At 61.5% G+C, this 27,951-nt stretch overlaps 2 protein-coding genes across 4 annotated transcripts; one reads left to right on the forward strand and one right to left on the reverse strand.

The window, feature by feature from the left end:
• Window positions 1-5,491: 5,491 nt before the first annotated feature.
• TCIRG1 (T cell immune regulator 1, ATPase H+ transporting V0 subunit a3) lies at window positions 5,492-19,791 on the forward strand. 3 transcript variants are annotated; one of them, XM_077820767.1, is made up of 20 exons: window positions 5,500-5,672; window positions 8,187-8,307; window positions 8,698-8,776; window positions 9,966-10,195; window positions 11,563-11,657; window positions 11,893-12,019; window positions 12,229-12,311; window positions 12,738-12,831; window positions 13,224-13,436; window positions 13,948-14,098; window positions 14,432-14,571; window positions 14,653-14,810; window positions 15,480-15,570; window positions 15,688-15,806; window positions 16,561-16,774; window positions 17,638-17,754; window positions 17,936-18,055; window positions 18,712-18,829; window positions 19,051-19,222; window positions 19,428-19,791. In XM_077820767.1, the coding sequence occupies exons 2-20, from the start codon at window positions 8,191-8,193 to the stop codon at window positions 19,507-19,509; spliced, it is 2,520 nt and encodes an 839-aa protein (XP_077676893.1). In that variant the 5' UTR covers window positions 5,500-5,672; window positions 8,187-8,190; the 3' UTR covers window positions 19,510-19,791. The 3 variants fall into 3 exon arrangements, with proteins under 3 accessions (XP_077676896.1, XP_077676893.1, XP_077676894.1); XM_077820768.1 differs by having other exon boundaries at window positions 5,501-5,672; window positions 17,939-18,055; XM_077820770.1 differs by lacking the exon at window positions 19,428-19,791 and having other exon boundaries at window positions 5,492-5,672; window positions 19,040-19,216.
• Window positions 19,792-21,849: 2,058 nt separating this feature from the next.
• On the reverse strand, window positions 21,850-27,182 carry TBX10 (T-box transcription factor 10). The gene is made up of 6 exons (XM_077819227.1): window positions 26,939-27,182; window positions 24,667-24,952; window positions 23,575-23,676; window positions 22,964-23,135; window positions 22,371-22,526; window positions 21,850-21,921 (listed from the first exon to the last, which is right to left on the reverse strand). The coding sequence occupies exons 1-6, from the start codon at window positions 27,180-27,182 to the stop codon at window positions 21,850-21,852; spliced, it is 1,032 nt and encodes a 343-aa protein (XP_077675353.1).
• Window positions 27,183-27,951: the final 769 nt, after the last annotated feature.

A 27,951-nucleotide genomic window follows, 5' to 3' on the forward strand; every position in this document is an offset into this window, starting at 1 on the left:
TTGAAAAAACGGTCTAAAGATTAACTAGGCAAAGGAAGTAGTTAAAGCAGGTAAACATACACACAAATGAGTTACAGCTTTAAGTTTCAAAAAGTAATAGAAGCTTCTTATAATAAGCAAGCTCTCTGTGTCCTTTAGGGCTAACCTAGGCCAAGCACTGGGGATCTTTGACTTACGCTTGGTAGTCTTTGCCATTCAGAAGCAAGTAGCATGAAACACAATTTCTCCTTGTTGAGGGCCTTTCATTCCTTCGCCCAACCCTTTCTGCTTCCAGCTGCAAATTCAGCTGGTGGGAGGAATTCAGCTGCAGTCTGCTTTTCAGGGAGGGTGCGGGGAAGCAATTCACAAAGCCTTTTGTCTTCTGATGTTCTACAGTGGTTTGTCTGGTGTCTCTGGGCCTTCTTTTGTTGGGCTGGAGATAACACCTGTAGCAAACTAGAACCTTGCAGTTGGTAATGCTTTTCACCTGTCCGGTGCTGTCCAGTTACAGAGCCAACACTGAAATATCACCACGTGGGATACAGGTGTAAATGAGATTACAGGATGCAGCAATCTACAAGCACTTTATACTCTCTAACGAAACACTTTTGTAACTCTAATACCTATTTTAACAGTACAACACACAGGTGAGCCAGAGTGGCTCCCTATGCCCCGTGGCTCTGTATTTGTCAGGGTTTAGCTGAGGCCTAGGGGTCTTGGCATGAGGTGGCACCTGGTCTGTCAGTATCAAAGGGGAGGTCAGCCAAGTCAAAGCAGCACCCCCATCCCCCCACCAATCATACCGAACAGGGTCAGACCTGAACAGCCCCAGTGCCCACTTCAGCTTGGTGGGATTGCAAACATTTAGCCAAGGTACCAGCTGCAGCACACCCACCTGGGTCCCTCACTGCCATCCTGAGCCTGCCAGAACCAATGGGAAGGGCGGGGGAATCCTTCCTGCTGGAAAGTGCCAGTTACAGGGGCCCAAGGGGGTTCTCTGTCCCTGCTCAGGAGACACCCCTCCCTTGGGGGAAGGAGAGGGGACTGCAGACCAGCCCCTCTCCCCTTCTCTAATCCTCCTCATTGGTGCCTAGGGTGGGGGACCCATGGCCAGCGAGAGGCTTCATCAGCCTGCTCCAGGATGCGGGCCCTGTGCTGCTCCAGGCCTGGCCTCCTTGTGGGCACACTCCTCCCCAAGCGTATCCTGCTATCAGATTGTTTCCCCCCTCCAAACCTGGCCCAGTATGCTGCACAGGGCCCAGGTGAGTCCCCTGCCCCCAGGTCTCACCTCACCCGGCCCCTCAGACTTGCTCTGTCCCTGGGATTTGCAGCTGCCCCCCTTTTAGTGCTAGCTGGGAATGAGATGTCCCCGTGGGTTGTAGTTTCCTTCCCTGATGTGACGTTCCCCTCTGGTATTGTCTGGACCAGTGATCTGCTAGGCCACTCCAATCCTTGACTCTGGGAGCCAGCCTTACCCTGCTCTGCTGTGAGAACCCCCACTCCTGGGCTGTTCACGCACAGCCTCTGATGTGTAAGCTGCTCCCCGCTACTTGCAAGGGAATGACGCTAGCCAATATCTCTGGTCCCAGAAACAACCCTAGGAACCTCTGTCTTGCAGTGTCCAGTTATGCCCACTGGACACTACAAGCTTACATGAGTTCGTCAGTTTAACAAAGGAATTGATATGTACCAGGCTTGTTCTCCCAAGGGGAGTCTCTGACACACTGTAAACCAAACACACTGCTTCAGGTAGGATAAACAAACAGATTTATTAATTATAAAGATTGATTTTATGTGATTATAAGTCAAAACACAACAAGTCAGGTTTGGTCAAACGAAATAAAAGCAAAACGCATTCGAAGCTGATTTTAACACTTTCAATGTCCTTAAAGAGATGCTTCTCATCACATGCTGGCTTTTCAGTCAGGCTTTCCCCTTTGATCAGCGTTTCGATCGTTTCGTGGTGGTGGTATCTGTAGATGGAGGTAGAAGAGAGCGAGCGTTGCAAAATGTCTCTCCCTTTTATCATGTCGTTTCTTTCCTCTTGGCTTTGTCCCCCACCCCTTCAGAGTCAGGTGAGCATTACCTCATCGCAGTCCCAAACTGCCCAAAGGAAGGGCGTGACTCCCTCAAGGGTCTAACAGATTCTTTTGTTGCTGCCTAAGCCACTGTCCATTGTTCCTGTGATGCTGGGCTGGGTTTGTCCCATCCATGCCCTGAGGAGGTGTGAACTGCCTCTCTGTTCTTGGAGAGTTTTGCATGGGCTTGCTTTAAGCCATGAGGATACATTATAACCTATAACCTTACTCTAACATTACTGTTACAATTACTATAACATCACTATAACAACCATGCTCAGTGCACTATGATCCTTCCGAAGACACCCGACATGACAAACTTTGCATTGGATAATACCACACAATCATTTTATAAGGATGAACATGGGGGTGTAGGGTGTTCCCCCGAGGTACAGAGTGTCACGCCTGGGCCATGACCAAACCCTGCAGCTGCCCCAGTATGCTCATCATGCAGAGGTGCTGGGATGCTTGGTTCAAATGCAGTGTCCTGGCAGGCCTAAGTTGGCTGGAGGGGAGGGGGGCCCTGGAGAAGTGCAGATGCTGTAGCCTCCTTGAGTTGGCTCTGAATCTCCTGCTGGCCCCCATCCCTGTGGGGCAGCATTCGCTGTACTCTGGGCAGCTACTTCAACCGCCAGCAGGGAGCATGCATTAATACACCAACCTTTTCCAAGCACGGCTTTGCTGGTGCTTTCCCTCGCTGCAGGGTGGGTGCTGCCATCCTCCTGGGAGTGTAACGGGCCCTGTGTGGAGCTCTGTCCCCTGACCATGGGTTTGGCCCCACGGGAGAGGCTGCTGAGCCTGCTCCAGTGGCTTCCAAGCCCAGGCAGTAATGGCTACTGTGGTTAGACCCTGGAGTCCCAGGTTTGATCCCTGCCCAGGAATGGGATGGAATAGGTGTGTGTGGGGGGGGTTGTTTCAGTAGCTGTGGTTTGTGCTGTGGAAAGGGGGAGGGGAGCTTGGTGCCAAGTGAGGCTCTATCTGCCCTCAAGAAAAGTCTGAAAAGCCAGCTTCCCCCCTTCTCCCACCCCATTCCCCAGCAGAGTCCAGATCCCATGAGCCCAGCATCCCCACCGAGCTCCAGCTCTCCTCCTTTGCTGGGAGGCCCCTCCATGCTCTCTGATGACCTCAGGCAGGAGCCCAGATCCAGCTTGTTTCCTGTCCAGAGGCAGGGCTGTAAAGCTCAGCGTTTCCCCTCTCTGGGTGCTGCCTGCGAGTCACTGCACCTGCCCAAGGCCCTCTTCCCCAAGGGACCCCAGAGGCTGAGGGAACTCGGATTGTTTAGTCTGCGGAAGAGAAGAATGAGGGGGGATTTGATAGCTGCTTTCAACTACCTGAAAGGGGGTTCCAAAGAGGATGGATCTAGACTGTTCTCAGTGGTAGCAGATGACAGAACAAGGAGTAATGGTCTCAAGTTGCAGTGGGGGAAGTTTAGGTTGGATATTAGGAAAAACTTTTTCACGAGGAGGGTGGTGAAGCACTGGAATGCGTTACCTAGGGAGGTGATGGAATCTCCATCCTTAGAAGTTTTTAAGGTCAGGCTTGACAAAGCCCTGGCTGGGATGATTTAGTTGGGGATTGGTCCTGCTTTGAGCAGGGGGTTGGACTAGATGGCCTCCTTAGGTCCCTTCCAACCCTGAGATTCTATGATTCCTCTAGGGCCCCCCGACACAGAATTAGGGGGTGGGGCTGCAGTGCTTACAACACAGTACTATTTGCACCAAGAGAGAAGGGGCTTCTGGCCAAGCTGAGCAGTGGGTAGAGATGTCCGGGAAGCCACCACAACGGGGCCTGGTGCCGTGCTATTACAACTGGGATCTCTGTCTGCATGGGCACTGCCCTGCATGAGCCTGGCACGCCGGCTCAGGGTGGGGTGTTTTCTCTGGCCTGCCAGGAGAAATGGGGAGGGGGGATGGATGCCAAGGCCTCACAGACAGGCTGGGGACACAGGAGATTAGTAGTGGCACATTTCTCAAGGGGAAGGGCAGCAGGGGTCACCTTGCAGATAGAAAAAGCCCCAGAAATACCCACTGGAGCAAGCAGATGAGGCAGGGAAGAGAGGGCCCGAGTCAGGCAGGGCATGGAAACAGCGATGCCAGCCCCTTGGCTAGGATCATGGGATCTGGCTTCTGCCACTGCGAATGTTGACTAAGTGTCCTGGGGAAATCGGCCGTCACATGTTATGTCGAAGCAGCTATTTCCATACATACTATGGAAACACCGTCACATGGATCTAGCTGGAGCTCGAGGCAGTGGAGATGCCAACACCCTGGGGCAGGAATCCCACCATGCTGGGGGGGTGGTCACACGAACCTCAGGGCACAGACCCTGCTGGGAGTGTGAGTCCTGGCACTAGTGCCCGGGGCCTGGATCCTGCTTCAAGGGGGTGAGAGAGAGCTGGGAGTGAATCCAAGCTGAGCCCATAGGCAGTGAGATCCAGGAAGCCACCGCAACAGGGCCTGGTGCCCTGCTGTTACATCTGGGATCTCTGTCTGCATGGGCTCTGCCCTGCATGTAACTGGTGTGATGGCTCAGGGGCTCGGTGCAGGGGCCTTGGTGTGTGCGTGGGTGTCCAGTTGCACAGGGGCTTGTGCTCTAGGCCATGTATGTTGCCACACCAGGGTCAGCAGTGATTGAGAGGGGAGAGCACCCCCTATAGAGCACCCCCATCCCACTCCACAACATGGTGTGCAGGGTGTATGTTTTGGCCTGGAAGGCTGGTATCCAGGTGCAAAGGGTTCAGTGTTGGGGGTGGGGATTCAGCTGTGGGGTGATTTGGCTGCTGGGGAGGGGGGGATGCACGGTGGTTCTGATGGGACATGGGAGTGATCCAGGTTTAGAGGTGTGGCAGGGTTTGATGTGGAGGGATCCAGGTGTGGGGCAGGCAGGCTCAGCCTGGCAGGATCCAAGTGTGGAGGGGCTTGGTGTGGGACAATCTGGGCACAGGCAGAATGGGACCGGAGGGGAGGAGTGTCCAGGTGAAAGTGGTTGGGGCTCAGCAGGGGTTCCACGTGTGGGGGGTATGGGGCTCAGTAGGGGGGTCTTGGTGCAGGGGGCTCACTGAGTGGGTGCAGGTGCTGAGGGAGTGGGGGTCTGAATGCGGGGGGCAGGGGCTCAGCTGGGTGGTCCAGGTGCAGCTGGTTGGGGCTCAGTGGGGTGGGGTTCACCGGGGTGGCCCAGGTGCAGGTGGATCAGTGCGTGATCTGGGTGCGAGGGGGTCCGAATGCAGGGGGAGGGGGCTTGGCTGGCAGGGTCTGGGTGGGGGTCCCGTGGGGCCGAGGCTCGGCAGGAGGGGGGGTCTGGATGCAGGGGAGGTGGGGCTAGGCGGGGGGGGAGGGGAGGCTCGCCGGAGGGGGAGGAAGTCCAGGTGCAGAGGGAGTGAGGCTCGGCGGGTTGAGTGGGGGGCAGCTCCCCGTACAGTGCCCCCTGCCCCGCGGCTGGGGCGCGCTTGGGGCAGGCAGCGCGGGACGGGTGCGGAGCTTCCTGCAGCTGGCGGTGGGGGAGGTCCCGGGGGTGGGTCTGACCCGGCCCGGGAGCAGCCCGCCCAGGGAAGGAGGAAGTCCCGGCCTCCCGTCTCCCTCCAGCCCAGCCGGGACTAGCAGCTGGAGCCCAGCGCAGGTAGGAGCCGGGGCGCCCCCAGCTCTGCCCCTCTGCCGGCGGCGCTGGGACCCCGGCGGGTTCGGGGCCGGGTCCCACCGCGCGGGTGGAGGGTGTGATGGGACAGCCTGGCGGGGCCTGGCCCCACGTGCTGCTGCCGCCACTTCCGGCTCCCCCTCACCCCGTCCCGGCTCGGGGGGGAGGTCTCTTGTCCCTCAGCTGAGCCCCCTGGAGTGGGGTGACCCACTGCCCCCCCTTCCGAAGCTGCGGGGCTGGGGCACAGCTTGGCTCCAGGCAGGGGGTCCCCCCGCCCCCGGTGCTTGTGGGGCTCGCTGGGCATTGGGGTAGCAGAGCTTGGCTAAGGGGGGGGGGAGATCGTCCTCCCCCCATCCCTAAAACCGAGGGGCTGGGAGTCAGGCCCCCTCCCAGGGCTTCTGCTAGAGCTGCCCTGGGTCAGAGACTCCGGAGCAATTTGTATAGTGGGGGTGCTGAGAGCCACTGAACCACGTTGTAACCCCTGTATATAATGGGAACCACTTCAAACCAGGGGATGCAGCAGCCCCCCTAGTTCCAGCACTTATGCCCTGGGCCCATCCCAGCGGGAGCGGGGAGTCTGGCCTAACCTGGGGCCCTCGGTAGCCACAGCTGGTGGTTGGTCAGAGCTGTGATGCCCCTGCCCCTCCTGGGCGGCTGGGGCCCCTTGAGCTTGGGGCACTGGGGACAACACAAGGAGAACCTCTGCGGTGGGGCAACCTAACTTTGTAGCATAGACCAGGCCTTAGTCTCTTAGCCTGTCCTGAGAGCAAACAGTCCTTCCCCTGCCCTCTGGGTAACAACATGAAATATGGGGGAACTGAGGCATGCATGGGCTTAATTAAAAATATTACAGAAAATTCCCACTTTGTCCCATACCCTGCAGATGGAGGGGTGATTCCTAGGTTGGGTAGAGGTTCCTGCACTAGTGTGTACAGCTACTTATGAATTGCATCTCCAGTGGCAGTGTAGACAGGCCCCCAGAGAGCTCCACTTATGGGCCGCTCTAATTGTATCCTTGGGGCTAGCACTAGGTTCTGTGGGTTCCCGAATCCAGCTATGCCTGGTTCTGGAGGGGGATGGACGTTGGCTTGGACACACTAACGTCTTCCATGTACAGTGTTACCCCTGGGCTAGCATGCTGGGAGCGTGGGCTGCTCCATGGGGTAATGGTCCTCTTGCCAGCCTTGGGCCAGTGTCATTGGGAGGTGATGGAAGGAGGCAGCTTGGAAGGAACAGTCGGTGGCGCTGTCTACCTGTCTGTGAGGCTGGGGGAGCTGGCTGCGGCTGGGCTGGCTGCAGCGCTGGTGCCCCATAGAGACAGAAGAAGAGAGGAGAGGGCGGCATGGACTAGCCCTGGGGCCAAGTCCTGCATGGCAGGGAGAGCCAGCCCAAACGCCTCCGCTTCAGAAACGTGGGCCTTTCTGCCCCCAGGGCAGCCACTGGAGTCCTGTTCGCAGTGGGCAGTAGCCAGTGATGCCTCAAGGTGGGCCGGGTATGGTTCAACGCCAGGGGGCTGCTTGACCCCACTCCTGGCACGGCCGGGACCCTGTGCAGGCAGTGGGACTCCCTCCCCAAGGCCGCTTGTGTTTCCCTGCTTTTAGCTGGAGTGTTGGCATGGCCCTGTTGCAGTGAGCTGGGCCCAGCCTGAGGCCTGGATCCCCTCCTCCCCCTGCCCCAAGAGCTGCTGCTGGGCCCTGGCTGTCCTCCAATTGCAATGGGGCGTGGAGGGTGCTCCGGATCCCTTAGCGAGCCCATTTGACCCTCTTCTCCCGAAATCGCTTACCTAGCAGCAAGGGCCTTATGTGCCCTCCCCTGCCCCTTGTTGGGCCATGGGGGTCTGGCTGTGTCAGTCCCAAAGGTGAGCGGCACGGCCAGCCCTGACTCAGGCGCAGCTGAGGCTGAGCTGGTCTGGGATGGAGGGGGATGGTGCTACTGGAAACTATTTTGCAACCTCCGAGGACAAAAAGGTCCAGGGTGACTCAGCCGAGCTGCTGCCGGGTGTCTCGTGGGCAGAGCTGCGGATCCTTGTTCCCTGGGTGGGTCCCTTACGCCGCGTGCCCCCCGCAGCTGCAAGGCCATCCCTGAGGTGAGCGACTGGCTGGGATGGCTGCTGAGGTGCCAGCGGGATAGATGGCTGGAGCTTGGTGTGACTGTCTGGGGGCCAGGCTGGGTTGTCGGGGAGCTGGAGTCTGAGCCACGATTGCCCCTCCCAGCTGGAGCGGGGGCTCCCAGCCATGCCCAGAGCTGCTGGGAGTGCTGTGGCCCTGCCGCCCATCTCTGCCAGCTCCAGCTCCTGCCGGTGGCACAGACCGCTTCCTCTCCTCCCTGCCAGGCGAGGAGTCCGTCCCCACGCCAGGGCTGCCTGCTACGGCATGGCTTCCGCTGCCCCTCGCACCAGTCCCCTTCCCCATGGCTGCAGGGGTCTCTTTCCTGCGGGGCTGGGTCTCTGTGCCCCCTGCCCTCGCTGCCAGGTGCCTGACTCTCCCCTTCCCCCGGCAGCGCCATGGGCTCCATGTTCCGCAGCGAGGAGGTCTGCCTGGCCCAGCTCTTCCTGCAATCGGCCTCGGCCTACGCCTGCGTCAGCGAGCTGGGCGAGAGGGGGCTTGTGGAGTTCAGAGACGTATGTGCAGGGCGGGACATGGGGAGCAGAGGGGAGGGTCACTGGCTGGGGTGGGGTGGGGGGAGGTGGCTGTCGGGGGGTGGTTGGGAGAAGTCGGGGTCCTGGAGCAGGGGAGGAAGGGGGCATGGGGAAGCCAGGGTATCTGGTGCCTATGGGGGACAGTGGGAATTGGGGTTTGTCACTGGGGCGCTGTTGAGGGGGTAGGGGAAGTTGGGGTCCCTGACTGGGGAGGTGTCTGGGCAGCTGGTCCCAATGGGGCAGGAGTTGGGGGTCCCTGACTGAGGGGTCAGGGCTGTTGGGGTGGCTGGTCCCTGCCTAGCCGCCCGGAGTCAGGGCCCTATGCAGGGTGGGCTGCAGCTGGGCTCTGATGTGCTGTCTCTGCTCCCCCAGCTCAACCCCAATGTCAACGCCTTCCAGCGGCGCTTCGTGGGTGAGGTGCGGCGTTGCGAGGACATGGAGAAAACCTTCAGTGAGTGCCCAGCCACCCTGGGGGCGGGGTCTCCTTCTGGGGGACAGGGAGACTTGGGGGAATATCTAGGACATTGGGGACACCATGGGGTGAGGGGAAGGGAAGGTAGGCTCTGGGGTGGTGGTGAGCATGTGTGTGGAGGGAAGGGAGGGTGGGCTCTAGGCAGGTGGGAACCCTGTGGGGAGAAGGTCTCTCTGGGGTGGCAGGGGCTGCACGTGAGGATGGGAGCCTGGAGTGGTGGGATGGAGGGGGTCTGTGGTGGCAGATGCCCAGTGGTGCGGGGTTAAGTTAGTTAAGTCCAAAGCAGACTGTGGAGAGTTACAAAGGGATCTCACAAAACTGGATGACTGGGCAACAAAATGGCAGATGAAATTCATTGTTGATAACTATACATATACAATGATGGGATGTAAATTAGCTGTTACCACCCAAGAAAGAGATCTTGGTATCATTGTGGATAGTTGTCTGAAAACATCCACTCAGAGTGTAGCAGCAGTCAAAAAGCAAACAGAATGTTGGGAATCATTAGGAAAGGGATAGATAATAAGACAGAAAAGATTATATTCCTTCTATATAAATCCATGGTACGCCCACATCTTGAATACTGCCTGCAGGTGTGGTCGCCCTATTTCAAAAAAGATATATTGAACTGGAAAAGGTACAGAAAAGGGCAACAAAAATGATTAGGGGTATGGAATGGCTTCTGTATGTGGTGAGATTAATAAGATGGGGACTTTTCAGCTTGGAAAAGAGACAACTAAGGGGGGATATAATAGAGGTCTATAAAATCGTGAATTGTGTGGAGAAGGTAAATAAGGAAGTGTTATTTGCTCCTTCACATCTCACAAGAACCAAGGGTCACCCAAGGAAATTAACAGGCAGAAGGTTTAAAACAAACAAAAGGAAGTATTTCTTCACCCAATGCATAGTCAACCTGTGGAACTCATTGCTGGTGGATGTTGTGAAGGCCAAAAATATAACTGGATTAAAAAAAGAACTAGATAAGTTCATGGAGGATAGGCCCATCAATGGCTATTAGCCCAAATGGTCAGGGACACAACCCCGTGCTCTGGGTGTCCCAAAGGCTGTAACTGCCAGAAACTGGGGCGAGGGGTGTCTCCAGATGGGTCCCCTTTGGGGGCAGGCTGTGCATGGGTAGTGTTGATGGGCGCTGTGTCCTGCTGCGCAGCGTTCCTGCACCAGGAGCTGCGGAAGGCAGGGCTGGCACTGGGGCCCTGCCCTGAAAGCCCCCCGGCCCCTCTGCCCCGTGATGCCCTGCACATCCAGGAGCAGTCCGAGCAGCTGGCCCAGGAGCTACGCGAAGTGAGCCGCAACTGGGAGTCGCTGGGCCGGCGCCTGCGGGAGCTGCAGGAGTATGCGCATGTCCTGCGTGAGGGGCAGCGCTTCACCGGCCAGCTGGTGAGTCCTCGTGCGGGGCCAGAGCAGTGGCCTTGGGGGTGAGGAGGGGGCTGGAGGGCACAGAGGAGGGGCAGAGTAGAGAGGCCTGGGGGGCAGGGAGGGGATAGTTGGAGTAAGGGGTCTTGGGGTTGGGGGGGCTGGGAGGGTGTGATGGTGCCCTGGGGTGTAACCTGGACTGGGGGGCTGCTGAGCCCTGTTCCACCAACCTGGGTTGCCTCTCACACGGTGATGCTGATGTCAAACTACAAAACTTGGATAGGCACTGCACTTACACAGACATCCACAGGCAGAGACACGCCCAGCTGAGTTACTTGAATGATCTCCCAGCCACTCATGAACCATCAATAGAGAGGTTCCAGCCAATTCCCCCCAGCTCCAGCCCTACATCCCAGGACTGTACCCGTGTTACACTGTTCAAGGCCCCCTTGGGCAGTGCAAGTTCATTAAGTAGTTTGTCACTCCCTCTATGTGGAGTGGACACGCTAGTCTTTTTAAACTGAGCTGAGATTTCCCAAGCACTTCAACTAAAGCACACTGTTTTAGGTAAAATATAAAACAGATTTATTAAATACAGAAAGATCGATTTTAAGTGAATATAAGTAGCAGGCACAGAGATCAAAGTTGATTACTTAAGAAATAAAAATAAAATAAATTTGCAGTCTTAAGTTCTACAAACTAAACAGGATTTGAATCAAGCAGTGTCTCACCCAGACCGATGGTACAAGCCGGTTACAGATCCTCAGTGCACAGGCTGGGACTCTTTTCCAGCCTGGGACCACCCTCCTCAGTTCAAAGTCTCTGGGATGGCCCTTGGGAGAGTGGATTCCCTTTAATGGACCATCAGCACAACTGGCTGGTCCTTTGTTGCAACTGAAAGGTTGGCTGGGGACATCTCACAACGTATTTCAGTAACACATGTAGCAATGCTTCATAACTTCACACACAATGGTAGCACATACAATCCAACTGTATTCATATTCGGCAGATCAAGATTTTTAAAATGATACCTCACAAGACATACTATGTACAAAACTTATCATAATTATATGACAGTAGAGAATATGGTAGTTCCAGGGTGCTACTTTGAGGTATAGAGGGGCAGAATGGAAGGGAATCTGGGAGGCAGAGAGGGGATGGTTGGAGTGGGGGTGTCCTAGAGGTTGGGGATTAGGGAGGGGTGAAGTGCGTCACCCCCAGGGCTGGGCACTGGTGTGTGTGGGGGGGCCTTTGGTGGATTCCTGGGGGAGAACGGAGAGGTTGCCAGGCAAGGAGGGGGGCACTGTGGTGCCGGCTCCCTGGGGGAGGGGGAAAGAGGGGGCCCCGTTGGGCTGGGCAGCTCCCCTGATGGTCTCTCTCCTGTGTGGCAGGCATCACTGGGCTCCCCTGCCCGGCCCCGCGCCCTCTCGGACCAGGAGCCCCTGCTCAACCCGTCCATGGCACCGCGTCTCGATGTCAAAATCAAGTGAGTCGGTTCCAGAGCGGGCGGGATGAGTTACAGATGGGGCAGCAGCTGTGGGGCAGGCCCCGTCTGGGACAACGTGGGGATGGGGGGCAGAGCGGGGCTGTGCCTGGGACACGGCAGGTTCTGTGGTATTGTCATGGATGCTGTGGTGCCCTTGGGCGCTGTGGGGCTGTTCTGCCCTCGGATGCCAGCGCCCCTCCTCCCCCTTGGCTCTCTCTTCTCTCCCCTCCCCCAGCTTTGTGGCGGGCGTGATCCACCCATGGCGGGTGACCTCCTTTGAGCGGCTGCTGTGGCGCGCCTGCCGCGGGTACCTCATCGCCAACTTTGTGGAGATGGCGGAGCCCATGGAGGACCCAGCCACAGTGAGTGTGGGGCGGGAAGTGGGGATGCAGCAAGGGTGGTCGGAGCAGGTCTGGGTGTCTGTGAGGGGGGCAGGCCTGGAGGGGACGTGGGTGGATCTGAGTGGGGTGGGGATGTGGGGGTTTCTCTGGAGCCTGGGAGCATGGGGGGGTTGGTTTGTAGGTGACCCTGTGCTGTGCTGAGGCTCATGGGTGATGTGCTCCCCTCACAGGGTGAGAGCATCACCTGGGTTATCTTCCTCATTTCCTACTGGGGGGAGCAGATCGGACAGAAAATCCGCAAGATCTCGGACTGGTGAGTGCTGCCCCCCCCCGCCTGCCCCGTCACCCCCCAACCACTCCTGCCCCAAGCTCCGGTGCTCTATAAGCCTGCTGCTGCCGTGTGTGGGGTCCTGGTGCCATATCGCAGCTGCTCTTGTTCCTGTCTGGGGAGCTAGGTGTCTGGGGGGTGTCTTGGGGGCAGCCCCTCCCCTACCTCCTGGTGTGGCTGCTCCCTGGGGGGAGTGGGAGCAGAATGCTGGGGCTCCCTTCAGCCGGCCGGCATGACTCCACTTGGCCATAGGACACGCAGGATTGATGGCAGTTATTTGTGCCTCCAACTCAACCCAACCCAATCCCTCCCTTCCCGCCCCCCCCCCCGGCTGTCCCGTTTCTCCATCAGATAACTCAGCCCCCCTCTCCCCCAACATACCCCCCACTCACCTGTGTGTGTCTCTCCCAGCTTCCACTGCCACATGTATCCCTACGCTGACAGGGAGGCCGACCGGCTGGAGGTGCTGAGTGGGCTGCTCACCCAGATCAATGACCTCACCACGGTGAGATGGGGGGAACTGTAGGGCGGGGGGGGTTTCCAGGGACACTCCCCAATCAATGACCTCACCTCAGTGAGATGGGGGGCTCCGGGGATGCTCCCCGCTCAACAAGCTCACCGTAGTGACATGGGGGAGCTGCGGGGGTGGGTGTGTGTCCTGAGGACGCTCCCTGCTCAACGACCTCACCGCGGTGAGATGGATGGGCTTGCGGGGGGGCCCCGGGGACACTCTCCACTCAACGACCTCCAGCGTTAAGGGTCCCAGGCTGCAAGGGAGGTGGGCAGCAGTTGAGGACCCTACCAGGGCGGAGGGGAAATATTGGGGTGGGGGCCCCAGCTGTGTTGGGATAATGGGGGATTGGTGTCTGCCCCTGTGACCCTCCCTCCCCCCGGTAGGTGCTGGGGGAGACGGAGCAGTACCTGTCCCAGGTGCTGCAGAAGGTGGTGCTGATGCTGCCAGCCTGGCGCGTGAAGGTGCAGAAGATGAAGGCCATCTACCTCATCCTCAACCAGTGCAGCTTCAACGTCATCGAGAAGTGCCTCATCGCCGAGGTGTGGTGCCCCGTGCGTGACCTGCCACAGGTGCAGGAGGCCTTGCGCCACGGATCGGTACGTGCCTCCGCCTCCCCTTCCCCCATGCCGTGGACTGGCCCGTATCCTCCCCCACGCACTTTCCCACGGATTGGTACATGCCCCATCCCCCCCGGATCGGTATGTGCCTCCGCCCGCCCTCCCCCACGCCATGGACTGGTACATGTCCGTCCCGTCCCCCCTCCCTCCCCACGGAGTGGTATGTGCCTCCACCCGCACCCCCAAACCACGGATCGCTTCATGCCTCCACCCCCCCGACCCCCCGTGCCAGTCCATGTTCTCCCCCCGTGGATTGGTTGGTGTCTCTCCTGCCCACCCCTTCCACGTCGGTGTGTCCCTAGCCTCTCCCCACCCCCTCCTACTATGCCACACTTCCCTCCATGCCTTGACCTGTCCTGCCCTCCTCCGGCTGTGCCCTAGTCCCAGCCAGCCCCTGCCTGCTCCCCAGGGGGCAGTGGGGGGTGGGAGGGGGGGGTGGGATTGGTGATGCCTCGAGGCTCCCTGGTCTCAGGCCTGCCTTCCCTTGTAGCACAAGAGCGGCTCAGGGGTGGAGTCGTTCGTGCACCGGATCCCCAGTTCTGAGAGCCCTCCCACCCTCATCCGCACCAACAAGTTCACCACTGGCTTCCAGAGCATCGTTGACGCCTATGGGGTCGCCAGTTACCAGGAGGTGAACCCGGGTAAGGGACCCCCGGGGCCACCTCCCCATCCTCGGGTTCACCATCCAGCGCCCTCTACAGGGGAAAAGCTCCATGGCCCATTCCCCGCCCCCTGAGCCAGCCAGTCCCCTGCCCTCGGGCCAGATCAGAGCCAGTGCCTCCCAGAGGGGAAAGGTCCTGTGTCACATCCCCAGCCCCCCTGAGTCAGCCAGTGCCCCACCCTGGGGCCAGATCGGAGCCAGCGCCCCCCAGAGGGGAAAGGTCCTGTGTCTGGGGTGTGGCAGGGTGGTCTGGGGAGGGGGAGTCCATGTGGGGTGGGAGGGCCTCTCTCTGATGTGCTCCCTGCACCCACAGCGCCCTACACCATCATCACATTCCCCTTCCTGTTTGCTGTCATGTTCGGGGACGTGGGCCACGGGCTGCTGATGTTCCTTTTTGCCCTCTGGATGGTGCTGGCTGAGAGCAGCCCCCGCCTGAGGGAGGCGCGCAACGAGGTGAGCAAGGAGGGGACTGCTAGGGTGGGAGAGGGCTGGGCTGTTATGGAGCTGTGCCTCCATCTGTCTGTCTGTCCCCAGATCTGGCGGACGTTCTTTGAGGGGCGCTACCTGATTCTGCTCATGGGGGCCTTCTCCGTCTACACCGGCTTCATCTACAATGAGTGCTTCAGCAAGGCAACCGCCATCTTCCCCTCCGCCTGGAGTGTGGCCACCATGGTCAAACACTCCAACTGGAGGTGGGCCCTGCTCTCTCCTCCCCCCCGGGACCCCCACCTGGTACCCTGTTCCCCCCCATGGGATCCCGGCTTGCACCCCTGCCTGGTACCCTGCTCCCCCCACAGGACCCTCAGCTGGTACCTGGCCTGGTACCCTGCCGGACCCCCGCCTGGTACTCTGCTCCCCTCGCAGGATCTCTGCCTGCTCCCCCTGCAGGATCCCTGCCTGCTCCCACCCCATGGGATCACCACCTGGTACCCTGCCCCCATCAGCTATCCCCCACTGGGTCCCTCTTCTCACACCCCCTGCCTGCTCCCCCACCTGGTACCCTGTCGTCCCTGCGCCAGGACCCCTGCCTGCTCTCCTGCCTGGTACCCTGCTCACTACCCCCCATGGGACCCCTGCCTGCTTCCCCACCAGGCTGCTGCTCACCCCCCAGGACCCTGTCTGCTACCCCACGCCTCTTCTCACACCCCAGCCTGCTCCCCTGCCCCCATACCCGTTACCCACCTGTGGGATCCCCATCCCTTCCGTCCCATTCCTGGCTTCCCACACCTATGTGCCCCGTCCCTGCCACCTGCCCTGCATACTCCCCTGCATCAGCGCTGCCTCCCCACGTACTGCCCCACCTGCAGATCCGTATGTGCCCTCCACTCTCCCCAGCACTGACACCCCCCGTGTCCCCACAGCTCCGACTACTTAGCCAGCCACGCCTTCCTCACCCTGGACCCCAACGTCACTGGAGTCTTCAAGGGGCCCTACCCCTTCGGGATCGACCCGGTGAGTAGGGAGGGATGGGGGGACGTGCTGGCCAACTGCCCCCCCCCCCGCCCTCCTCCCCTCACTGGGAGCTGCGTGCCCACCCTGGCTCAGACGCCTCCTCTCACCTGGCTGCAGGTCTGGAGCCTGGCCAACAACCACCTGAACTTCCTGAACTCCTTCAAGATGAAGATGTCAGTGATTCTGGGCATCATCCACATGAGCTTTGGGGTGCTGCTCGGTGTCTTCAACCACCTGTGAGTCGCCGCTGCCCAGGGGGCTGCCAACACCCACCCATGCTGCCCACCTGTGCCCCCTCGCTTCGGCCCGGCAGGCCATGTGCCCTTGAGGAAAGGGCTACAGAGCCTGGTGCATCCCCCACTCTGGCCCCACCCTTTCCTTATGCTCGGGGATCTGCATCTGCGGGAAATCCTGGCCCTGCTTGTGGGGGAAGGATTGGCACCTGAGCCTGGGGCCCTGCCTGCTGGCAGCCCTGCACTGGGACAGAGACCCCTCCCCCTCAAGCCTTCCCTGCCCTGGGGAGTGGTCCCAACCCCAGTCCCTCGGGCAGACGGTGGCACTCCTCTGAGCTGGCCTTCCACCAGTGCCACTCGTCTCTCTGTGCAGGAGCGGCCCCCTGGGGCTGGCATTGGGGCTTGTGCCCAGTGCAGAGGGGGCTTGTTCTAGCCCCTTGGGGCTTTGTGAGGTATGAGCTGGCCGTGCTGCCAGGCTGGGGAGGAAGCCTGCCAGGGCAGCTCTGGGGCTCCTGCTGCCAGGAAGGGGTGTGTCCGCAACTCTGCTGCGCTATCTGACTCCCCTGCCCAGTCCCCCAGGGCACACCCTGAACCCCTGGCAGCTGGGATCCTGCCTGTCAGGATTGCTGCTCTCGGCTCCAACCAGGGCAGCAGTGCAGGGCACTGGGCCACCTCCCAAGGGTTGTTGCTCCCACCATGGGGGCAGGCAGCCTGACTATGCAGGGCCTGGGCCGACTCCCCTCTCGCTGGCACACAGGCACTTCAGGCAGCGGTACCAGGTGGCACTGGTCTTCCTGCCCGAGGCGCTCTTCCTGCTGGCGCTCTTTGGCTACCTCGTCTTCATGATCTTCTACAAGTGGATCACGTTCAGTGCTGTCAACTCCCTGCTGGCACCCAGCATCCTCATCCACTTCATCGACATGTTCCTGTTCACTGAGAACCCTGACAACTACCCGCTGTATCCGGGACAGGTAACCCCAACCACAGACGCTGTGCCCGGCACTGGTAACCCTCACAGGGAACCCCAATAACCCCCCTACAGTGCCCAGGACGGGTAACCCCGACAACCGCCCACTGTATCTGAGTCAGGTAACCCCGACAACCACCCACTGCACCCAGAACAGGGAACCCTGCCAGCTGGCCCCCACTGCCCCCGGGATGGGTAAGCCGAACAACCACCTGCTGCGCCCGGGACAGGGAACCCCAACGGCCAGCCCCCACTGTGCCCAGAACGGGAACCCCTGATGGCCGCTCCCTGCTCTGACCAGGACGGGGAACCCCCACACCAGGCCAGCATCTGCAGCTGCTTACCACTGCCCCTACCCAGTCCGGTTCCCACCTGCCCCCCAGATCAGACCAATAGGCCTATCACACCTGGCCAGACCCAAGGCTGGTGTGGTGGGACCCAACCTCCGGATCTCATGTGCTGCTCACCCCCTGGGGCTGGGCAGAGCGGGGTCGCTGTCCTAGCTCTGGGTCTCTTGGTCCCACACCCAGGGGGACCCCACGTCTGCCACCCTTCCTGGGCACACAGGCAGCACAGCCCGGATGGCTGGGCCCTGGAACCAGCTCCTCAGTTAGCCCCTTTGGGGCAGGCTGGGGCTGAGCCATGTGCTGAACTGGCCATTTGACTCTGACCAAAGCAGGAGAGCTACAGAGCTTTGCAACACAGAAACCATCCTGCCTGTGGCCCCGGGTCTCATCTCCCCCCATGGGCCCTGGGGCTGGGCAGCCCCTCCACAGCCAGGGCTCCCTGCCCGTGCTGGTGTCGGCCCCCAGCACAGAGTAGCAGCCACTGTAAAAGTCCGTCTTTTATACCCTCTCCCCACTGCAGGTGACGGTGCAGAATGTCCTGGTCGTCCTGGCTCTGGCCTCTGTGCCTGTCCTGCTCCTGGGCACGCCCCTGTACCTGTGGTGCGATCACCGCCGCAGGGGGCGCCCTCGTCTTGGGGTAAGGGGCTGGGCGGGGGCCCTGGGGGCCCCTGGAGGGCTGGGCTGGCGGCAGGGTTGTGGGGCTCTGCGGGACCTCTCCAAAGGGAGCTGCAGGTGCCGTGGGGCAGGGCGGGGGCTGTGGTCAGTGGAGTGTGTCCCCCACCCCCCATGTTTGATGTGTGGCTCTGGGCTCTGCACAGCAGGGCCCACCTGGGGACGCTGGGGAGCGTCAGCCGCTGCTGAGCTCGCAGGAGCCGGGGAACTCGGTGAACCTTACGGAGGCCGACGTGGAGCGTGGCGGGCATGGCCCTGAGCCTGAGGTGAGATCCCTGTGGCTCTGTGGTGGCTGGGGAGGGGGATGGGTTTAACACCACTGGGTGCCGGGACAGTGAGTGTCCCTGCTGTCCTGCCAGTCCAACTCAGCATGGGGGAGCCCCACAGCAACTCTGGCCCCGGCCACCTTCCGATCTGTGGGACTGAAATGTACCTGCACTGGGTGGGGGCAGGGCCATTCAAAGGGGTGGGGCTTGACCAGCTGCTGCCCATCCCCCCAGCATGGCACAGAGTGGCCCCGGAGTGGAAGGACAGGGCCCTGGGGTGGGTAAGAGACCCTGAAGCTATGAGCATCAGGGACGGGATTAGTCCCCCCTCCCCATCCCAGTCTTCTCTCGCTGCACAGGGGGTGGAAAAGGGCACTGCTGGTTGGCTGGGCTCCCATGTAGCCTGCGGGCTGTCCCCCCGACAGCCAGCTGAGTGAGCTCCAGATGGTATGTGTCTGCCCGAGCCCACGGCAAGGGGCAGAGAGAGCTTATGGATGGGCCCGGGGTTAGCTCACTGTGCCAAAGCTGGAGGAGAGTGGTTGGACGTGGTGCCCCGCTCCCCCTGTGTGGTGCTGCCCTAAGCCCTGCGGCTGGGCATGGTGCCATGGCTGGGTGCTGCCCTTCACCCTGTCCCACTGCTTTGGTGTCTCCCGCAGTTTGAATTGTCTGAAGTCTTCATGCACCAGGCCATCCACACCATCGAGTACTGCCTGGGCTGCATCTCCAACACGGCCTCCTACCTGCGCCTGTGGGCGCTCAGCCTGGCCCATGCACGTGAGTCGGGGGCGGGGGGGGGTTCTCACAGCCTCCTGCCTGTGCTGAACTTGGCCCACAAATGCTTTGTGGTCCCTCATGCAGACCCCTGGAGGAAGGAGGTGGGAGGGAGGCCTGTGAGGGGCAGGGTGGGGGGGCTGCAGGGGAGGGAGGTGAGGTGGGGTGGCAGGTGTCAGTGAAGGGGGGCATGCCCAGCTCTGACCCCCCCAGTGCCCCTGCAGAGCTGTCGGAGGTGCTGTGGACCATGGTGATGCGGAACGGCTTCCTGATGCATGTCTACGTGGGCGGGGTGCTGCTTGTGCCCGTCTTCGCCTTCTTCGCCGTGCTGACGGTGGCCATCCTGCTGGTGATGGAGGGGCTGTCTGCTTTCCTGCACGCCCTGCGCCTGCACTGGTGAGCCCCCCATCCCCATACTCCCGGAGGGGGGGAGCGGCTTTGGACTCTGGGTTGTGGTGGACGGGCGGGTCTGTGGTGGGTCAGCCCCTGGGTATGCCCAGTGTTCGTACCCAGCACCTCCCTTGGGATGGGGGAGGCCCGTGGTCAGTTGTGGGGGGTGATGTCTGCGCTGACTCCCCCGCCCCTCCTGTGTTGTTTGCAGGGTGGAATTCCAGAACAAGTTCTACGTGGGCACCGGGTACAAGCTGAGCCCCTTCGCCTTCCCCGCCGACAGCTGGGAGTAGGGCCAGCCCGGCCCTCGGCACCACGTGCCCCCCCGCCACCCCCACCTCAAAGGGATGGTGCCCCCTCCCACCCTGTCCCAGGGCAGGGGCCTCTCTTTGGGTTTGCATCTTCTACACTGGCCACTGCTCCCCTAAGCCTGGTGCTGTTTCCCCTCCCCCGCCCTGCCCCTCCCCTCCCCTCTGGTCTGGTGCTGTCATCCGCTGTCTGCGGAGCCTGGTGCTCCCTGCCTTGGCACCGATTACTTTTGTCCTGTCTTTTGTACGATTAAAGAGTGAAACAGCCCCGTCCCTGTCAGTGTGTAACTGTAAACCACTGGGCCTCTGGTGGCGCTCACGGGGCCTGGCCAGCTGAGCTCCCGGCTCTGGAGCGTGAACCTGCCCTGCCCTCGGTCTGGGCAGCTCTCCCAGCAGATCTCACGCGAGCAGCACCTTGCACAGCCCTCGCTGCAGTTACCCTACACTGGCACCAGCTGGCGCTGACTCCCCTCGCTAAACTGGTCCAGCACCCCTGGGTGTGAATCGTGTCAGACCAGCTGGGGCCAAGGCTCTGTTGGTTGCCCCCTGGTCAGCACTGGCTGGGAGGGAGGGGAGGAGGGAGCTGAAGGCAGCTCCTGCCTGAGCGGGCGGGGGGCAGGATCTGACCAGCTATGTGCTCTGGGCACCGCCCTGCCCTGTGTCTTGGGCATGAGCTGTGGCTCCCACTCCTGGGGCAGGGCTCCCCCTGACACCAAAGGCTTGTGCAGGGATGTTTAATGGCCACAAGCTGGGGAGACTTGGGTGGCAGCTCATGGCCCGGGGGGCCAGCCCTGCAGCAGCGGAGAGGGAGGGGAGCCCCGCAGCGCTGCCTCGAGCAGCTGGCTAGGATATGGGGAGGCCAGCCTGGCCAGGGATACTGTGAGTGGGGAAGCAGGGGGGCTCCTAGCGAGGCTCTCAGGCTGGAGCCTGCCTGTGTCACGCTGCAGCTGGGTCTCACCATGGGGCAGCCATCTGAGTACTGGGGAGTGGGGGTGAGTCAGAGTGGGTCCTATGAGCCCCGCTACCTATCACTGCTGCCCGTAGGTGAGGGCAGGGGGGCTGGCACTGTAGACGTTGAATGGGTGGAGGCTGGCAGGCAGTGGGGCCCTGGCAGGCACCCGTGGCTTGGCCCCGACGTACATGCTGTGGTAGGAGAGGGGCTTGTACAGGGGGGCCCCCAGCTCTGGCGGGAGAGGGCACCGCATAGCTGAGCTGTCCTGGAAGCCACGGGCTCCGGTGAGTGGCACGAGTGAGGGGTTCTGGAGCTGGGTGGCCTCTCGCAGGAGGGTGGCAGGGAGCTGCCCCCTGACACGGCGCCGGCCCGGCAGCCCTGGGGAGAGAGCAGAGAACGAGGGCAGGTCACAGCCACTGCAGGGCTGCTGTGCCAAGATCCCCAAGCCCTGCCTCTGCCAAAGCCCCACCCTCTCCGTCAGCTCTGCCCCTGCCCCCTACCTCAGCCAGTGCTAGAAGCTGAGCCCAAGAGCCCCAGCACCCGTCTGTGGCTCCCTGAGCCCTGCCCTGCCCGCATGGCCTGCACAGCTGCACGTGGTGAAGAGGCCCTGGGTGGGGCTCCTCCAGCACCCACAGCCCAGCACCTCCAGCCCCGGTGTGTGCCCAGCCAGCTGTATGTAACAGCCCTGCCCCCGCATGCTCTCCAGCTGGGCTAGGGGTGGGGGGAGCACCCTGGTGTCAGAGCTGGTAGCCCTGTGGGTGGGGGTTACCTTTCTGCATGTCCTTAAGCTGGGAGGAGGGGCCCGTCCCCTGAGTGCGGGCCAAGGTTCCCAGCAGAGGTCCTGATGCCCCAGGCCTGCACATGAGAAGGGGGAGGGTGAGAAATGGGGAGGGGGCTCAGCTGGGGTCAGACATTTGGGGGGGGGGGCAGGAGGATGGGCAGAGGTGCTCCTCCCCCACCAGAACACAGCTCCCCTGGGAGACTGCATGCAAACTATTTAATGAACTAATTTGCACATGTGCAAACCATCCTACACTGATTCAGGGGGTGGCAGGTGGGGGCTGGGTGGGAGTGGGCACTGGGATATGTAGTGGGGTGGGGGCAGCTGCTGGGGAGGTGACTGGGGCTGATTATGGACTTCTCCCCCTTGGGCTGCGGCCATCACTTGCCCCTCCTGCCTCCTCTTCTTTTGGGATGGGCTGCAGGGGTGGGCACTGCAGCTGGGTGTGTGACATGCTGCCAAGTGGATGAGCCCTGGGATGGGAGGGAGACTGCCCCCCCCCCCAGCAGTTAGAATAGTGGGACCCTATGCAGGGAGGGGAGGCATCAGTGCTCCCATCTCCCGCTGGGTGGGGAGGGTGCTGGAGGGGCAGTTACCAGTCGTCTGGCTCGCAGTCCCGGAAACCCTTGGCAAAGGGGTTACTGGCGATTTTCAGCTGTGTGATCTGCAGAGAGAGAGGGGGTGGGGTGAGGGAAGCAGCCCTCCAAAACCAGTGCCAGAGACCCCCACTACCCCAGGGGGCTGGCAGCAGCTCAGAGACACCCACCCAGATCAGCAGCTCCCTAGGCACAGTGGGACAGGAATCCTGCAGAGAGGTGCTGCACCCCCTGCATGAAATCAGAAACAGCCATGTGGCCACCACCCAGCAGGGGGTGCTGTGACACCAGTGACGGGGAGGAGTCTGCACCACTCAGCCCCACCCTCCCCAGCAGGGGGCACTGTCTAGCTCTGCCCTCCCCAGCAGAGGGCACTGTGGCATGGAGATGGTGTTGGGGGAGGGACTCCTGCATGCAGGGATCACAGGGAGGGGACTATAATGTCCAGCCCTGGGGCCCAGGGCGGGGTGGCTCAGTGCCCTGAAGGGTGGGGCCAGTTTCTGGGCTGCACACACACCCGATGGTTCTGGTAGGCCGTCACCGCCATGAACTGGGTCTCTGTGAAAGTGAAGGATTTGAAGTTCTCGTGGGCAAAGCGCTCGCTGTCCCGGCGTGGGTCCACGTACACCACATGGAAGCGGGGCTGGTACCGGTGCATGGAGTTCAGGATGATCTGTGTGTGCCAGAGAAGAGCCATGCTTGAGATGGGCACTGGGACAGCCATCGCCCATAGCAACATATCCCACCCCCTCCTTCACCCTACGGCATAGCTCTGCAATGCCTTACCCCACCCCCAGTCCAACAGCCCACCTTTCCCCGACCCTCACAGCCCATGGCATCCTGTCCCGCCCCCCATCCTCCACTCTGTAGGGCCGTGTCCCATGCATGGTATCTCAGCAGCCTCCTGCCCCTGCCAACGGTGCCATATCCCTGCCCCCCCTGAGCCAGGCAGCCCCACCACCCGCCCTGGGGCTGGATTGGATCCGGCAGCGGCGCCCCTAGAGGGGAATGGCCCTGTGCCCATTTCCCACCCCGTGAGCCAACCAGTCCCCTATCGTGGCCTTGGATCAGAGGCCGCGCCCGCTGCCCAGGTCTGGCACGGTGGCTCACGTGGCCGTTGTCGTCCAGCAGGTTGTTGGTGAGTTTGAGCTTGTCGAAGGAGACGATCTGCCTCATCCACTGGCCGCCCTTGGCGGGCGAGTCGGGGTGGAAGTGGACGCGGCCGGGCGCGGCCGGATCTGCTCTGCCAGCCACCAGCCACGAGGAGCTGTGGAAGGCGTATCTGCAGGGAGAGGCAGGGCCTGAGCACCGGGGTCCCTCCGCTCAGATGGAGGCCTCATTGCATGGAGGAGGGCAGTCTGGGCCCCAGAGCTTCCTCCCGCCCCCTACAGAGCCCTCTAGCCATGGGGAGCCAGTTCCTGTTCTGGGCTCTAGTACATTTCCGTGGGGGCTGGGATCCTGCCCTGTGGGGCCGGGAGAGACAGTGGTGAGTGGAGGCACCTGACTGAGCAGTGGGGGGAGGCGGGGGGAGGCCGATGCAGGCCATGGCTGGGGCAGCCGGAGTGCAGGAGGCAGGTGGGGGGTGGGCAGAGCTGCCAGATCTACGGGCACCACACCCAGCACAGGGCTGCCCCCCGCCCCCCACGCAGGCTGCTCTGCTCCAGGCTCTGGTGGTGGTGGGCTGGGCAGGACCTGTCCCCCCCCATCTGTATACCCCCCACCTGTATCGCTTGTCGTCCAGGGGCATGAAGTCCATGAGCAGCACGTAGTCGGCCAGCGGGTCCAGCCCTGAGAGCTTCACCTGGAAGGTGGGGAACATCCTCCTGTGGCAGAGGAGAGGGGAGGGCAAGGGGTCGCCCTTGTTGTACGGGGGTGGAGCACTAGGGTCTCCCCATTGCACAGGGCCTGGTGTCATTGGTCACGGGGGAAAGGCTGGGGTTATAGGTCACAGAGTGAGGGGCGCTGGGGTCCCTGGTCACACAGAGGGTTGGGGGTCAACCTGTTGAAAGTGGGGGGGGCTGGGGGTGTTGGTCACATGGGGCACTGGGGTTGCCCTGTCTCAAGCCTCTTCCCCACTCAAGGGGCCCAGCAGGGTGACACACAGGGGCTGTGAGAAAGGGGCCAGGCTGCCCAGCCCAGCGGATGTGTGCAGATCCCCACGGACTGGGGCGTGTAGGTGGGAGTGAACGTGAGTGTGGGGCAACATGAACCCAAGCATGAGCAGGAGAATGAGCGAGAGTGGGGGGGCTGAGGCAGGGCCAGTGGGGAGAGTCAGGGGGAAGTAGGAGGCAGTGGGTGGGTACTGGGGGGCAGGTGCATTTGAAGCACTCAATGGGAGGGGGCAGCACTGCCGGTGCCCCCCTCTGTGCCCAGCCCCCTAGTGCCCAGCCAAACCAGGCAGGGAGTGCTGGCTCCTGGCGCCATTCAGGCTCCTGGCAGTCCTTGTTCCACCCACCTCCCCCCATATTTCCAAGGATTGTGGGGCTGGACCCTGCAATGGGGCCCTGGGCAGCCGTGATGTGTGGCACCAGCCGCCAGCCCTTAGCACCGGGGGGGCGGCTTTTCTGGCAGGGAATGAGCCACATTGCCTGGTGCTACAAGGGACCAGATCAGACCCCCAGGAGGGTGGGGATGGCACCGGATCCCCTTGCATGGAGCCAGGACGGGGTCTCACAGAACACCAGGCTGGGGCATGGGGGCACAGCTCCTGCCATGGGGTAGTGTTGGTGGTGGCATGGCCCCTGCCAGGGGCTGTAAAGTAGCAGGGTACAAGGGGGTCCCTGCGCTGCCGTGCCTGGGCAATGCCCACCTACCTCCCCGCTTTGGTGACAATCATCTCGGTGCCCAGGCTGTTGAATTCCTCCCACAGGCTCCGCATCTCCAGCTGCACTGACACGTTGGACACATGCTGGTTCTTCCTGGCTGGTTGGACACTGTCCCCGAGCCCCGCGGCCCCCTCCCCAGCAGGGACACCGAACCTGCCACAGGCCGGCAGGGGCCCCAGCAGGCAGGGAGCCCCCATGGGACTGCTCCACTCGGGGCCAGAGGCGAAGGGGCTCCCGTCTGACGTCAGGACACTCAGACTGGCTGTGAGGAATGCTGCAAAGGAGGGGAGAGGATCAGTGCCAATCCCCTGTGGCTATGGGCATCAGGGGGCTGGGACATGGACTCAGAAACCAGCTGAGGCATCTTCTGGTGAGCCCCAAAGCACCTGTGAACTGGGGAAATGGCAGTGCCCCTTGATACCCCCCATGCTGCCCCTCAATCCCGCCCCACAGCCCCCTGCTATTCTGGCCCTGAGCTCCCCCCAGTCCCAACCTGCAGTCCCCTGCTATCCCAGCCCTAAGCTCCCCCCACCCCCGACCCGCAGCCCCCTGCTATCCCAGCCCTGGGCTCCCCTGAGTCCTGCCTGGCAGCCCCCTGCTATCCCAGCCTGAAGCTCCCCCCATCCCTGACCCACACCCCCCTGCTATCCCTTGGCTCCCCCTAATCCTGCCCCGCAGCCTCCTGCTATCCCGGCCCTGAGCTCCCCTCAGTCCCGACCCGCAGCCCCCTGCTATCCTGGTCCTGAGCTCCCCTCAGTCCCAACCCGCAGCCCCCTGCTATCCTGGTCCGGAGCTCCCCTCAGTCCCAACCCGCAGCCCCCTGCTATCCTGGTCCGGAGCTCCCCTCAGTCCCAACCCGCAGCCCCCTGCTATCCTGGCCCTGAGCTCCTCCTAGTCCCGCCCTGCAGCCCCCTGCTATCCCAGCCCTGGGCTTCCACCACCACCCCCGGCAGCTCTGCCAGTGCCCCTCAGTACAAATCTGTAGCCCTCCACAAGCCCAGCCCTGGGCTCCTTCCATAAAGCTCTGCTGATCCAAGGCCCCAATCCAGCTGGATTTGCAAAGTGCCTCATGTACAGGAGTGGGCCCCACTGTGCTCCCTGACCATCAGCATCATCTCCGGCATCATTGCTGGTCCAAGGGCTTGAGCACCTCTCATCACCCCGATTCCCCTTTCAGGGAGCCCCAGCCCCTGACCCTCCCACTCTCTTGCACCAAGCCCCTCTCTGTAGCAAAATTCCCTTTCCCAGGGATGCTTGCTCCTTCCTGAGACCCCATCCCCTTCTGCTCTCCCCAGGCAGTCAGTAACCGGCCACTGAGCTCCAGCTCCTGGAGCTGGGCGACCCCCGCTCTGCTGGTGTTTGGACTTTAACATCACAGAGAGGCATTAGCCAGGGCTGCTCCCCGCAGGCTCCAAGCCAGGATGCTGGGATTCCGCCCCATCAGCCTGCTACCCTGGCAGCTTGGCCTCCTGCTCACACCCAGCTGGTATTTTAGCCAGCCCTATACACTGGCCCCAGCCAGGCCAGAGACTGCCAGTTCCCTTAGCCTGTTGGCCCCTTCATCAGGGGAATAGAACCCAGGAGTCCTGGCTCGCAGCCCCCCCCCTCCGTTCTCACCCACCAGTTCCCTCTGCTCCCCCCTCACACGAACATGCTTTGTACAGGTATGTAACATGTACCTGTGTTCAATACACGCTGTTAGTAATTCTATGAGCTGTAACGATTCCCACGCCCTATCCGAGTGGTGGGAGGGACCCTGAACACCCAGCTGATCTGCTCCACACAGAAGCCACCTTGTCATAACCCTGGGTGCTTCCTACTGCACAGCGACCCCTAAACGCGGTACCTAGGCTCTAGGGGTTAGGAACGTGGGTCTCTTGTGATCAACAGGCTCTGGAGCTCAGCCAGTGATGGAGAGGGCAGGGCCTGAGCCCGCCTCCAGCCAGGCTCTGCAGATCGCTGCAGCCGGGGTCCTATGTGCACACTCCCCTCACTCCACTGCACACCCATCCCCCCTGCATCTCCCCCTGTCCACCCACCGTTTGTAGCCAAGTCCCTCGACACCCCGTAACTCACTGTAGGCTGGACAGGTGCGAAATGCCACAGCCTGGCGCAGGGAGCCGGGCGGAGTGGGGGATGGGGGCACGAGGCAGCCGGGGCTCGTCCCAGGGAAGAGCTAGATTGGAGTCGGGGAGGTAAATGGGCCAACGGGCAATGTCAGCGAGGGGTTCCCAGCGGAGGAGTCCCCAGCCGGATTTACCTGCCATCAGTGCAGCGGGCGTTGCTCCGGCTCCCCGGCCAGAGTCCGTCTCCCCGGCCCAGTGTGGCTGTAACTCAGTTTCTGAAGCCTCCGAGCTGGACCTGGCGATTTTATTCTCCTGCTCGGGGGGCGGAGATTCACCGAGTGTGGCGTGGTGCAGAGCTGAGCAGCTCCTTGGGGGGCACTGGCTGGCCCAGGGCGAGATGAGCCGAGAACCCCCCACCCTGGGCAGCAGCTCCGCCATCAGCTATTGATGAGCATACCGCAAGCGGGGCACTGGGGGCAGCTGCCCTGGAGCATGGGTGGACTCAGCCAATATCCCCCGAGCCAGAGGGGCGCTGACCTCCCTGCTGGGGGTAGGGCTTAGCTTTGCCACTCAGAACTGAATGAATTCTTCCTTGCACAGCCCCAGAGCACGGGACATGAACCCAGCCATGAGGGGACCGGCCGGCTCCCCGGCCTGAGGTGGGAGGGATGGTGAGGGGCTGCCTGTTCCCCCATCCCACGCGGCCAGAGGGCCCGGGGTAACCATGCCAGCAGCTGTGCTGACTGAGCCGGCATCACCGGGAGCAGGATCAGGCCCAGTGGAAGGGACAGAGTGCGTTAGACCCTCTGTGCAGTGACCCACTCCCCTGCTATCCAAGTCCTGGCCTCCCACCACACAACTCAACCCTTGCCCCTCAGTTCTGACCCACTGCACCCTGTTACCCCAGATCTGGACTCCCTTCCCCCAAGCTATGCCGCCCCTCGATCCCAGCCTGCTGTCCCCTGCTGGCCTAGCTCTGGCCCTCCCCTTCCCACCTCAATCGCAATTGCAATCTCCCCAGCTCTTCCTGCTTCTCCTTTCCCGGCTCTGTTGATCCCCCTCTGATCTCCCATCAGCCAAGGAATTAATTAAATAACCCCCCTGGGACATTTGCCCACCATCTGCCAGACTTTTTCCTAAAAGCCGTTTTATAATCAGCCGTTATTTGGCAAGGTTGGTACTTCTGACACTTGTCACTATTCGATGG

Source organism: Eretmochelys imbricata, chromosome 6 (genome assembly GCF_965152235.1).
Source record: "Eretmochelys imbricata isolate rEreImb1 chromosome 6, rEreImb1.hap1, whole genome shotgun sequence".
Taxonomy (NCBI): domain Eukaryota; kingdom Metazoa; phylum Chordata; order Testudines; family Cheloniidae; genus Eretmochelys; species Eretmochelys imbricata.